We start from the raw sequence: 12,295 nt of genomic DNA, 5'->3' as shown, positions 1-12,295 counted from the left end.
GATTCTTTTTAGAGGTTCAGTATATATAATAGTATATATAGTGGAAAATTCCTATATATATATATATATATATATATATATATATATAATCGTATTTGAATGAATGAATGAATGAATGAATCAGTGACTGAGTGAATCAATCAATCACTGAAACATTTTTATTACCTTTTTTTTATTCTGTAGCATACTTAAATATCTGTACAAAATCTGTGAAATTTATTTTAATAGCTTTTTAGAATAAAGTGACTTAAATTCAGTTTTTCTGCTCTATTGATAACATTTCCCAAAAAAAATTTCCAAAGGGACATTGTGCTTTTTTCTGCAGATATCTAATTCTCAGTACAAATTCTCAGTGAGTATTACGTGACTTTATATCCGTAATGCAACAAGAAAACTGTATAGCACCTGTGCTGCTCTCACAGCGGCAAAAGCATATCAGTGTGTATCAGTACCAGCTCTGATACAGCCGGGCAGCTCAACACTTCACACAACGCTGTTCGATATGCTTATCTCAGAGACACATGCAACAAAACAGATCAGAAGAACCTCCACACACACTTTCATGTTCTGGACCCACTGAAGTGTACCCACAACACAATTTCAGTTGAGCTGATCCTAATAGATATCTACAAAGATGCAATCATGTAAGTCTGGAATATCACAGCCTACCTTCTGATCTGATTCTGCCCCTGTGCTGCAGGTGCTGAACGTGAGTTTGAATGATGGGATGGAGGCGGTTCTAGAGGATCTGGGCGGACCCGTGGCCTCCATTCTGGCCAACAACTCCATGTTATCCAGAGGTCTAGTGCTGCGGAGCTCTAGTAACCAGATCTCAGTGCAGTTCAGCAGTGAATGGCCCACTCAGCCTGGGTTATTACTTCTGCAGTATAGAGGTATCACCTCACTGTTTTGTGCTAATAATTTTTAATAATTTGCCTTAATATTAAGATGAAAAATCAATTTGCTGTGTGATTTTTATATCTGGCCTACAGAACTATAAACAAATATTAGTACTGACTGGTTTGTGATGTCATGGAAATAAGCCACAGGAATAAAACATCATCTCTCATGCTAAAGTCCTTGAGGGGGTTGATACTAATGATACACCTCAGTGTAAACATGTTGAGGTTGTTTTCCACTGTGTGTGTGTGTCTGTATGACTACATGGGCAAAAATATGTCATAATACACATTTATTTTTAGGCAGACAGCTTTTTTAGAGAGATTACAGTTACAAATAATGATTTTAATATATTTGAAAATAGAATTTCTTCCTGTAATGTAAAAATGTAATGTAATGTACATTCTTATATAAATAACTATAAGGTCAAACCATTTCCTAAATTTTGATACTCTCATTAACTCACCCTTCAAAATCCAAGCATCCTTTGGGTTTGGCAGCCACAAGAGATGAAGTTGCTGGCCAAAAGCCTGTTGAGATTAAATGCAATTGAAGCACATGTGAATGCCGCTCCTGCTGCTAAACAGAGATCAATAGCGTTTGTCCCAGAGAGAGATTAAATGAGAGAGAGCTATAATGCATCTCTGTGCTCTATTGATATTTATGCGCTGGGGTTAAATGCTCTGTTCAAACGGTCAAGGGCTCAATAAATGCTATTAAGGCATAGATATGCGGCTCAGAGGTCATGAAGAGCATTGATACACTCGCAAAGGTAGTCAAATTAATGAACCATTCAGCATATGATGACCTTCCTGTGATATGATGCTCTTCGGCTACTCATAACATTGAGATTAATGAAACAATTAATGGTTGCACCATGTTAGAATGCAGAATTTTAAAGCAAAAACCTTTATAGTATTATTATTCATATATTTTTATATTATCATTATTATTATAGTTATGATTTCATACTTCACTTATTTTAATCACAATGATTTAGGCTTCTTTTTTAGACTCTATCAGCTGAACCTGAAACGCTTTTGTTCTGCCATTCTAATTCCCTTTCCATTATATGGAAACGTCTGTCAGTGGCTCTTTTTCCGCTGATAGACAGATTGGATTAGTGTTACATAAAGCCTTGGCATCTGTTGGCCGTAACCCCCAAGCAATGAATCTGCCCTGCTGTGCTTGAACTGAATCACTATTAGTAATAACTAAACAACTGGGCATTATGGGACATTAATCACCATGGAAACAGAGAAAAGAGGGCCAGTTATTCACAGCTGGTGAGATCAGCTGGACATTAAATGTTGCTTCCGTACTTTTACCCAGCACCTGATCGGTTTAGTGACAGATAAAGGAGTCTGGGTCAGATTTAAGCATTTGCTTTTGGTCTGTTTGCTCAGCTCTGTGTTCCTGTGGCTCAATTGCACTAGCAGCTCTAAGATCAAAGTTCTCAGGGAGAGCAAATAGTACTTTAAATGCACTGTAAATTGCTTCAGATAGAAATGCCATTAAATGCAACTGCTGAATTATAGGTCAAAGTTCACAGAACTTCTGCTCATGTTGTGACAGCCATATTTTCAATGTCTGCCTATTTCTAACAAACAAATTCAGACACCTTCAAGTATACTTCAACAAAAAAAATTGTATTTTTGTCTTGTTTTCTAATTTAAATATCTAAGAATTCCTTAAATCAACTCAAATTTACTTGAGGAGTGAAATCACTTAAGATATTAAGCCATATTGTATATGTATGAAAAAAAACATTTAAAATAAACTTTGTTTATTAGCATATTTTCTGTATTTAATGTCTGTCTTAAGCATACTGTATGTGTCTAATTTCAATGCCACCAGCATTACCAAACAGAATACCAAAAATTATGGTAATTTTCAAAAACATTTTGCTTGCAATCACACGTACCATACATTTCTGTGTCTCTCTTCAGCCTTTGCTCTGAGTTGTGCATCCCCGCTGGCTCCTGAAAATGGTGAAGTATCAGTCACTGGTCTTCAGGTGGAGAGCGTGGCCTATTTCTCCTGTCTGATTGGCTATCAGCTCCAAGGCCCCTCCTCTCTCACTTGCCGAAATGCCACCACACCCTACTGGAGCGGCAGAGAGCCCAGGTGTCAAGGTATGAGAGGACAAAATAAAACTTAATCTGTCTGTACTGCCTCAAAAAGTTGCATTTAAATGGACCCGTGTTATTCCTTATCGTTAGTCTCATTAATTTTTGGCAGCCTGTTGGAAATCTATGCCATGCATAATGAAATTAAGAGAACTGATTGCAGCAAATTTACAGCAGTTTCTTTCTTTTTGTTTTTCATGCTCAGTTTCTTGTGGGGGGATGATGAAAAATGCCACTCAGGGTCGTATCGTCTCTCCGGGGTTTCCAGGAAATTACAGCAACAATCTGACATGTCACTGGGTACTGGAGGCCCCTGAGGGCCAACAGCTCCATGTTCACTTTGAGAAAGTGGCACTGGCTGAGGATGACGATAGGCATGTGCTCTGTGTTGTTTTTTTAAACTTGAAGTGTTTTTTACTTAGTATTCACCAAAATTGATGATAATAATAAGAAGCTTATAATAATAAATAATTCAGCTTTGCTATCATAGGAATACATTAGATTTTAAAATATACCGAATTAGAAATCTCTTAATTTATATCAGAATTTTTTAATACATTTTTGATGATAATCTTAATCTGTTTACACAATTGCTCTTTAGCGATCCTGACATCTGTTTGTTTGTTTGTTTGTTTGTTTGTTTCCAGGCTCCTCATAAAGGATGGGAGTAACATTGACTCTCCACCCCTGTATGACTCATATGCAGTCGAGTATCTGCCCACTGAGGGGGTCACCAGCACCGGCAGACATCTTTTTGTGGAATTCACCAGTGACGAGACGGGCACATGCACTGGCGCTGCCATCCGATATGAAGGTACATGTGTTATGAACATGAGTTATTCTTGTCTTCGAGTAATTTAATAAAAGAGCCCATTCACTTTTGCCTCTCATTAGTTATGGTCTCTATAAGGCCTGAACAAATTAGTTGCAGCAGATGAAGAAGAACAGAGGGGGCTAGAAAGAACAGGTGTTACCTAGAGACAAACGATTACTGGGTATATTTATAGACTTACTGGTTCACAATGACCAAGGACTACTGATAAACAACATTCTACTGAAATAACACTATAAATGCAAGAGAACGCAAGAACTGATATAATGAGTCGCTTGACTGCAGTGTAAGTCATTTTGGGTTAAAATATCTGCCAGGTGTTCCAATCTAAACGAAATAATACCATTTTACTGTTTTTGAGGAAAAAATACATAAAAAATGAGCACTGTTGTTTTGTTGTGTTTATTATATTGTATAAATGTAATTTTTCTACAGCATTCGCTCAGGGCAGCTGTTTTGAGCCGTTTGTGAAGTATGGAAATTTCTCCACAAGTGATCCCACTTTTGGAGTTGGTTCTGTGGTGGAGTTCACCTGTGAGCCCGGTTATACGCTGGAGCAGGGTGCCATTATTTTAGAGTGCGTAAACGATGAAAATCCACAATGGAATGAGACAGAACCAGCTTGCAGAGGTGATTTTGTGTTTGTGAGGTCTCTGTCATGACGATTGATTTATAGTCCAATCTTTTGGTTTATTTTTTGATTTTACAAGCCATTTGAAATCAATATACAATCCAAATGTACTGTTTCTTTAACATTGATTTACTCACCCCCATATCGTAAACCTTAATGACTTTCTTTCTTCTTTTGTACATTTTGAAGAATATCACAGCATTTTTTCTGTCCTTATGATGAAAGTCAGTCAGCTAAAATATTTGAAGTCACATAGGTTTAAAACAATGTGTAAATGATAACAGAACTGTACATTTTCAGTGGAGTATCCCTTTAAATTAAATAGAAATTGAACCGTTTGATCCCTTTAACCTTTGGTGCATTCAAGTCATATTGGATATAAAGATTGTATTTATAAGGTAAAAACACATGAATGCCATGGAATTCAGATGTACAAAATATTCATAGTACTGTACAGTTATAATATATAACAATTAAACGTATAGCACTTACAGCACTAAATTTATAGCACAAATTAAATAAAAACATTTATTCATTTTATAGTGTTAAATTTACGTTGTCATCTTGCTCCCTATGAAGTGATTTAAGAGCACCTGATATATTCACATAAAATAATTCGCATAAAGTTCCCAGGAGGACTTCAACGCACTCTTTGTTTGTTTTACAGCCGTATGCAGTGGTGAAATAACAGATTCAGCAGGAGTGGTGCTGTCTCCAAACTGGCCTGAAGCGTATGACAAAGGCCAGGATTGTATCTGGGGTCTACATGTGGAAGAGGACAAGAGATTTATGCTGGATGTCCAGGTGTGAGTATCTGAACCTCTATGTACAGTACATGTGTGGACAGAAAGGATAGATGGTCATGTTTTAGGGCTGTCTTTGTGTAACTAAGTGTTTGTGTTGCTTTTCTCCTCTAATGAGAATGCTTTCACTTCTCTATTAGCATTCGGTACAGTTCACCACCTTCCAATTATAGAGAAACAGTGTGTGTAATGACAACTGATTAATTGATTTAGCACAGACATGGAGGCCACCCACGGACTCATTAACACTCAGTACTAATGGGCTCTCGTACAGGTGCCAGGCTGAACACCTGGACGGGGTTCACACCTGCACATGTTACTTCAAGGCGATAGAGCTCCTTTAATATCTCAGTGACCCATTATGGGATGTGCATTCTATTGTATTGATGCTTGATTGTGACTTTTTTCGTAAGTGCAAAAGATCTAAAGGAAACATCAAGCGTATAATTTTTAATAGAGTTTTAAAAAGAAACCCACAAAGATTGGTGGGTTTTGGGGAGTTTGGACTGGAGTTGTTTGGTTTGGTAAAAGGAGGGTATGGCTTTGCAAGGTATAGGTAAGTTTAAATTGATATGGTTGGGTTTTGGGGTGTTATTAGCTGGTGTATTGGTGGAATAGGATTATATGGATTGGTTTCTGGATGATTAGAGTGAGATAGATGGGTTTTGGTGGATGTAGGTTAGGTCTGGACTGATATGGATGGGTTGTGAAGTTATTTGTGCGTGTTGTGATGGCATGAGTTGGAATTATGGTAGTACTAAGTTTGGATGGCATAAGTAGGTTTGGAGTAATATGTGGAACAAATAATTTTTTGGAATTATATGGATGGGTTTTTATGCTTTGTTGGTGTGTTTTGTGGTATAGATTAGTTTATGGATTAGTATAGTGGTATTAGTTTGTTAACTTAGTGGTTTTTGGTACAGTAGAGGTAATGGGAGTAAGGAAGGTTCATGTATGATTGGTAGGTTTGGTATTATCTTAAGAGACAATTTACAAACAGAAAATGTGACATTTTAAAATCAACACACTATTTGATTTATTATTAATAAGAAAAAATAGGGTAAAATTAAAGTCTTTTTTTATTGCTCTGACATTCTTCTCTTTTTGGAAGCCGATGGTCCACCAGTCATCGAATCTTCCCGAGGCTCAGTGTGACATTATCTCTGCACCCAGAACCTCTGTGTCCCAACATGCATCATTAGCTCAGCTTTACTGGCTTCTGCACAACACTACCTTCCAAACGTACTCTTCAAAACACACACACACACACACACACACACACACACAAGCCTGAAAGTATCTAACAATGAGCCTGTTCGATGGAAGAAGACGAAAAACACAGCTCCTCTCAACTGATCATCAGGACATGTATATGCGTATTTAACTCTGTAAACCCTTATTTTGTCAGGCTGTGAATATTAACAGAGGTCATCTATGACCTTGACAAACAACAGAACCCGAAGGGTTGACAGCTGTGTGACGGCCCTGAGGGCTCTGCCTCTCTGGCTTCCAACATTACCCTAAATAAATCTCATTTCTTTGCGAAATGTCACTTCCCCGTTGAAGAGGTAAATGCAGCCTCCCGATAGATGAGGGAATCTAAACACTGGCCTTTATTGCCATTTAGCATGACAGAATGGAAAACATGATTGATTCTCAGCGTGGATACTGTTGTGTAAAAATCTGCCTAGGCTGTGTAATTTGTTTTCCTCTTGCATTACTCATGTTGCTTTGGAAATGAAGATGAATTGCAGAATGACATCAGCAAACCATCTGGGAAAAAATGTGGCTGGTGGTGTGACAGATTCTTATGTTAGAATGCCACCATTCTTCTTAATTAAAGGGATAGTTCACCTAAAAAAATGTTCTGTCTTCTTTCGTTTTTTTTTTGCTTTAAAACGTATGAAATACATTAATGAAATGCATTCATATGTGTGGTTTTATTAGTCTCCGTCTGGGGAAGAATGACTTGTTGACCTTTTATGACGGTGATGACCTCACAGCCAACATCCTGGGCCAGTACAGCGGATTTCTTCCACGATTTAGACTCTACACCTCTTCAGCCGACGTGACCATCCAGTTTCAATCTGATCCAGCTTCTAACGTCTACGGATACAACAATGGCTTTGTAGTGCATTTCTTTGGTAAGTGGCGTTATGAGAATGAGCTGATCGTTTTAACATTCTTGCTTGTTTAGTTTTCTATGTACAGTAAGTATTTTACAATGTAGTATATTAAAGATCAGTTATTGACATGTCTGTTGAGCCAGAGCTTGTATTTTCCTAAATGAATCATGTTTGGGCAGTGATGATCCCCCAGTGTCTGAATAAGCAGTAGCAGTAGAGGTGCCAACCTGTTTGGCAGTACCCGTCGTTGGCAAAGACTGAGATGGGCAACTGTTTTCTCACAGCAGCCTCATTTACATTGAAAACTTAATGGTAAAAATAGAAAAATCAAGACCCAGTCAAGACCCAGTGTCTGTTTTCTCCTTCCACCGTCCAAATACTAGAAGTGCCACGTAACGACACGTGCGCAGAGCTGCCAGAAATCCCTAATGGCTGGAAGAGCACATCTCATCCTGATCTGACCCATGGCACCGTTATTACCTACCAGTGTTACCCAGGCTTCCGTCTGCAGGGCTCAGAGATCCTGATGTGCCAGTGGGATTTGACATGGAGTGGAGACGTCCCCGTCTGTGAAAAAAGTAAGAGCTAACATCACACTTAAAGGTCACGGCAGATCATTAGTGCTTAAGTCACTTTAAGAGAACTTAATTAACATGCTGATAATGACTGCATAGATTTTAAAACTGGGTTGACTGCCACCTACCGGGAAATTAAGGTTACTACAATTAATAATCAGATGCAAAGTCTGTTTTAAGACTTTGAATTAATTCCCATTAAAATTTCCTTAACATAATTATGCGCATCACAGTGTAATTACCCAAAACCTCTTCACACATTCCTTACGTTTAAGTAATTAAATTAATACAACTAACAGGCATAATATTAATATTAGTGCTGTCAAACGATTAACTGTGATTTTTAAAAAAAAGCTTTTCTTTACATAATATATATACAAACACAAGCAAGTATATATTTAAGAAAAAATTGCATGTTTATATATCAAATATATTTATATATAATATAAATATATAAATGTATATACATGTATTAAAATATATATACTGAATGTGTGTGTCTATATATACATATTAAATAAACAGTACACATACATTACGTAAACAATTTGTTTTTGCAGTTAATCATTAATTCATTAATCATATATACATTTATTAGTGAATCTTAACAATCCTAATTTCTGTTTAAAATAGAATGTAGATTCATATATGTATTTATATTTTAAAAATTATAACATTATTATTATTATTATACAATTATTATTAAATATTATTCATGTTCTAACCACAAAAAGACTTTATATAACACTTCAAATATAATTTAGACTTTTATACTATATAGGAAGTATATTTACACATATTTATTAGTTAATTTTTAATACATTTCTATTATTATCATTATATATTATTATGATTAATTTGTGCAATAAAACACGTTCTCAGTATACTTTTGCTTTTCGAATCTATTTTCTTATTTACTTTCTTTGTTTTTCAGTGTTGAGGAAACGTAAAACTGGTTATTGTTTTTCATTAGATTTTATTTTTGATATTTGCCTAGTTATGTCATGTGAGGATCCAGGACTAGTAGACAACAGCCGTAGACTGGTGACCGGCTCTCGTTTCGCTGTGGGATCATCCGTAGAGTACATTTGCAACAAAGGATACTCACTTTCTGGCCCAGGAGTGCTCACCTGCTACAGCAGAGATACTGCAGACCCAAAGTGGAGTGAAAGACTGCCCAAATGTGTCCGTAAGTGGTAAAACAACTGCGCAGTTGCATTTATTTCTCAACGTTACAACCCTATAGTTGACGCTCTACTGCCATCTAGTGGACTACTGGCATCCCAGCACGTACAGCAGACTGAAATCTGTGTTTTTTCTGTAGCTGAAAGATATGAACCCTGCGGTAACCCTGGCGCCCCTTCCACGGCCATCCAAAGCTCAGAGAAAGCATTCTTCCAGGCAGGAGAGACTCTGAGCTTCACCTGCCGTACAGGTTATGTGCTTCAGGGTGAACCCACTATCCACTGCCTCCCTGGACATCCCTCTCAATGGAGCGGAGCGCCCCCTATGTGCAGGGGTACAAACTGCTTTCTTTTCAAGTGGAACGTATATTAATGTTTAAAGGAACATGGCACTTTTTTTTAAAAACAGATTAGACCATGAAAATAAAAGAGCCTGCATTTTCAGGCGCAGCATAATATCATTGCGCCTGCTGCACGCATGGTACGGAAGCAAAGTTTTCACGCCAGAATGAGAGTATAGCTCCTATCCAGTAGGCCTAGAAATTTTTTTTTTAAAAAGTGGCTTGTTCCTTTAATGATTCGAGTGTCTCACATGAGCTGTTATTGGTCTTTTTCAGCTTCGACAAGAAACACCGAGGAGCACAGATTGAACGGTGACAATATTCTTTAGTTTTATCAAAACATCCTAAATCATCATCTTATTTTTATATTTTTTAACGTACCATGAAATGTCCACATTACAGCTGTTGATTCAGAGTTCGACGTGGAGGGGGTCAACATCGCCATCGCGGTTCTGATTCCCGTAGCTGTTGTGCTGATGCTCCTTTTAGTCGTTTTCCTGTGCATCTCCATGTAAGTTTCAAGGGCAGGGAACAGCTTCTTATTGTTTAGGTTCGTTTTTCGCTAATAGGGTTGTTCCGTTTGTCTCTGCAGAGCTCAAAGCAAGACTTTTCAGTTTCCCGGGTTGTCGTCTCCTCCGTATGACAACATGACAGAAGAATCTGCGTTTGACAACCCTGTGTATGAGACTGGAGTAAGTATGGATGCCATGAACCTCAGAGATGTGGGCTCTCACAACACTATCGTCCTGTCCTGATCAACCTCGCCTGCCATTCTGTCATTCCACCTGTCTCAGTTATGACATCGACTTGGTCTGGATTGTGCAAATAAATAGAGAGAAATGCATTTATTGGCCATTATTTATAATGCAATGTTGCTGTATCAGTACCATGTAATGGCGCTAGTAAAGAATTAAGGAGAAGATACAACAAAACTCACTTTAAAATTTAGTGCATAAACTCTTAAGACTTCAGAAAATATCTTAAGAAATGCAATGTGTTTTTTTGTTTTAATATTTCAAGTTCAAGTAATGCTGCTGTATATTTATAACATACAAAGGGTTAGAATAATTTACGTCTACTTTGGGTCTCATGAAAACATTCATTTTAGATGTAAAAACCCATTTAGGCTCGAGGCTGTGGGTCATCGATATCTAGAACTCGGCAGATGGTGCGTGTGTCTCAATTTATCCTCTTCATGTTCTCTTACTGGATGTTCTTACTAATATAAGAGGACCTCATATTAACCAAAAAATCATTTTGTATTCACCAAGTTACCAAGTCACTGAAATCTGCTGAATGTGAAAAATGTGAAATATCTGTTGAATGTGAAAAACTGGCCAAAATCCACTCGAATGATCATACAATTAATATTGTTAAGTTAAATTATATTTCACAGGACTCATGTTTGTGTTTCGGGTGATTTATGTTCACACGTTCATCATTTGTGTTTCATGTTTTCGTAAATTTCCTCTCTTTTGATTGGAATAATAAAATGTGAATAAAGCTCTTGAATTAGCTTGCATGTTATGAATTAATAAACTTAAGTTACGCTACCATTCAGAAATGAAGTTTTTTTTATGTGAAAGAAGTAGTGATTCTCAGCAAGGATGCATTCAATAGATCAAAAATTACAACGTTACAAAACTGCATAATGGTTTCCACAAATATATTAAGCAGCAATACACTGATAAAAATACAAAGAAATTACCAAATCATATTGTTGCATATTCAAACGATTTCTGAAGTGATTTCTGATTGTGAATTGTGATTTCTGATGTGACACTGAAGACTGAAATAAAGGGTCAATGAAAGTTCAGCTTTGCCTAACAGAAATAAAATACATTTTAAAATATATGTAAAAAGAAAACAGACGTTTTAAATTGTAATTAGTTTCTGCTTTTTTTTTTTCGTTTTACTTTATTTTGGATAAAATCAAAGCAGCCTTGGTGAGCATAGAGACTTCTTTCAAAAAAAAAACCTCAAACTTACGAACATAACGTATATATCTATATCTATATCTATATATATATATATATATATATATATATATATATATATATATACTGTGTGTATATATATATATATATATATATATATATATATATATATATATATATATATATATATATATATATATATATATATGTATGTATATATGTCACATCCAAAGCTCTGTATGTTTTTTTAAAAAAAATTTAAGTACAACTTCGATCACCAGCTGTATTTAAGTGGACTCTGAATGAAGGCTTTGAAGGTTACGACAAAGCGTAACAACTGTACTGTACTGAAATCTGATTTGTTTATCTTTTCAGGATGCAAGGCAATGCGAGGTGTGTATGTAAAATTCACCTGTCTTACTTTTGGCACCTCTCCTTTTTTCTGCTGGGCTCCTGTAAATGTATTTTTCTCCAAGACCTCTGCCAGCACATTAACGATGGTGGACAATAGGGTGTTATTTCTGTAGCACATCAGAGCCTGAGGTTTGTGTTGTACTTTTGTTTCTTCATCTGGTGAAACTCCCCAAGGCTCACACCTTGAGGCTGGAGTATATGAGAATGTGCTGGATTCTTTGTTTCACATTGGGGAACCACAGAGGTGTTTTCACCACATGCAGCAAAACATGTAAGAGTCTGGAGAGTGGCTGAGAGTCTTGAGTTCCAGTTAAAAGCCGATCTCTATGTATAACTGTTGCTGCATGGGGGCTTATTTACAGAACACTTTGTAAATAAATGGTCCAAAACTACATTATGGTGCTGTGTATTTATTACGAATCA

At 36.6% G+C, this 12,295-nt stretch overlaps 1 protein-coding gene across 2 annotated transcripts in view; it reads left to right on the top strand.

The window, feature by feature from the left end:
- Positions 1–12,264, top strand: part of sez6a (seizure related 6 homolog a) — a 31,881-nt gene extending 19,617 nt beyond the window's left edge. Inside the window, exons 4-17 of one of the 2 annotated variants that reach the window (XM_043229379.1) lie at positions 701–893; positions 2,850–3,035; positions 3,235–3,403; positions 3,677–3,843; positions 4,297–4,491; positions 5,160–5,298; positions 7,243–7,439; positions 7,805–7,999; positions 8,994–9,185; positions 9,321–9,515; positions 9,798–9,833; positions 9,924–10,032; positions 10,114–10,213; positions 11,834–12,264. In XM_043229379.1, coding sequence (XP_043085314.1) covers positions 701–893; positions 2,850–3,035; positions 3,235–3,403; positions 3,677–3,843; positions 4,297–4,491; positions 5,160–5,298; positions 7,243–7,439; positions 7,805–7,999; positions 8,994–9,185; positions 9,321–9,515; positions 9,798–9,833; positions 9,924–10,032; positions 10,114–10,213; positions 11,834–11,863 — 2,103 coding nt within the window. In that variant the 3' untranslated portion in view covers positions 11,864–12,264. Of the gene's footprint in view, positions 1–700; positions 894–2,849; positions 3,036–3,234; positions 3,404–3,676; positions 3,844–4,296; positions 4,492–5,159; positions 5,299–7,242; positions 7,440–7,804; positions 8,000–8,993; positions 9,186–9,320; positions 9,516–9,797; positions 9,834–9,923; positions 10,033–10,113; positions 11,465–11,833 lie in introns of those variants that run through there. The other variant, XM_043229378.1, reaches the window with a different exon arrangement.
- The last annotated feature ends 31 nt before the right edge of the window (positions 12,265–12,295 follow it).

This window comes from Puntigrus tetrazona, unplaced genomic scaffold, assembly GCF_018831695.1.
Source record: "Puntigrus tetrazona isolate hp1 unplaced genomic scaffold, ASM1883169v1 S000000002, whole genome shotgun sequence".
NCBI lineage: Eukaryota > Metazoa > Chordata > Actinopteri > Cypriniformes > Cyprinidae > Puntigrus > Puntigrus tetrazona.
The sequence above is the reverse complement of the archived record's forward strand: the minus strand, read 5'-3'. Positions and strand labels throughout refer to the sequence as shown.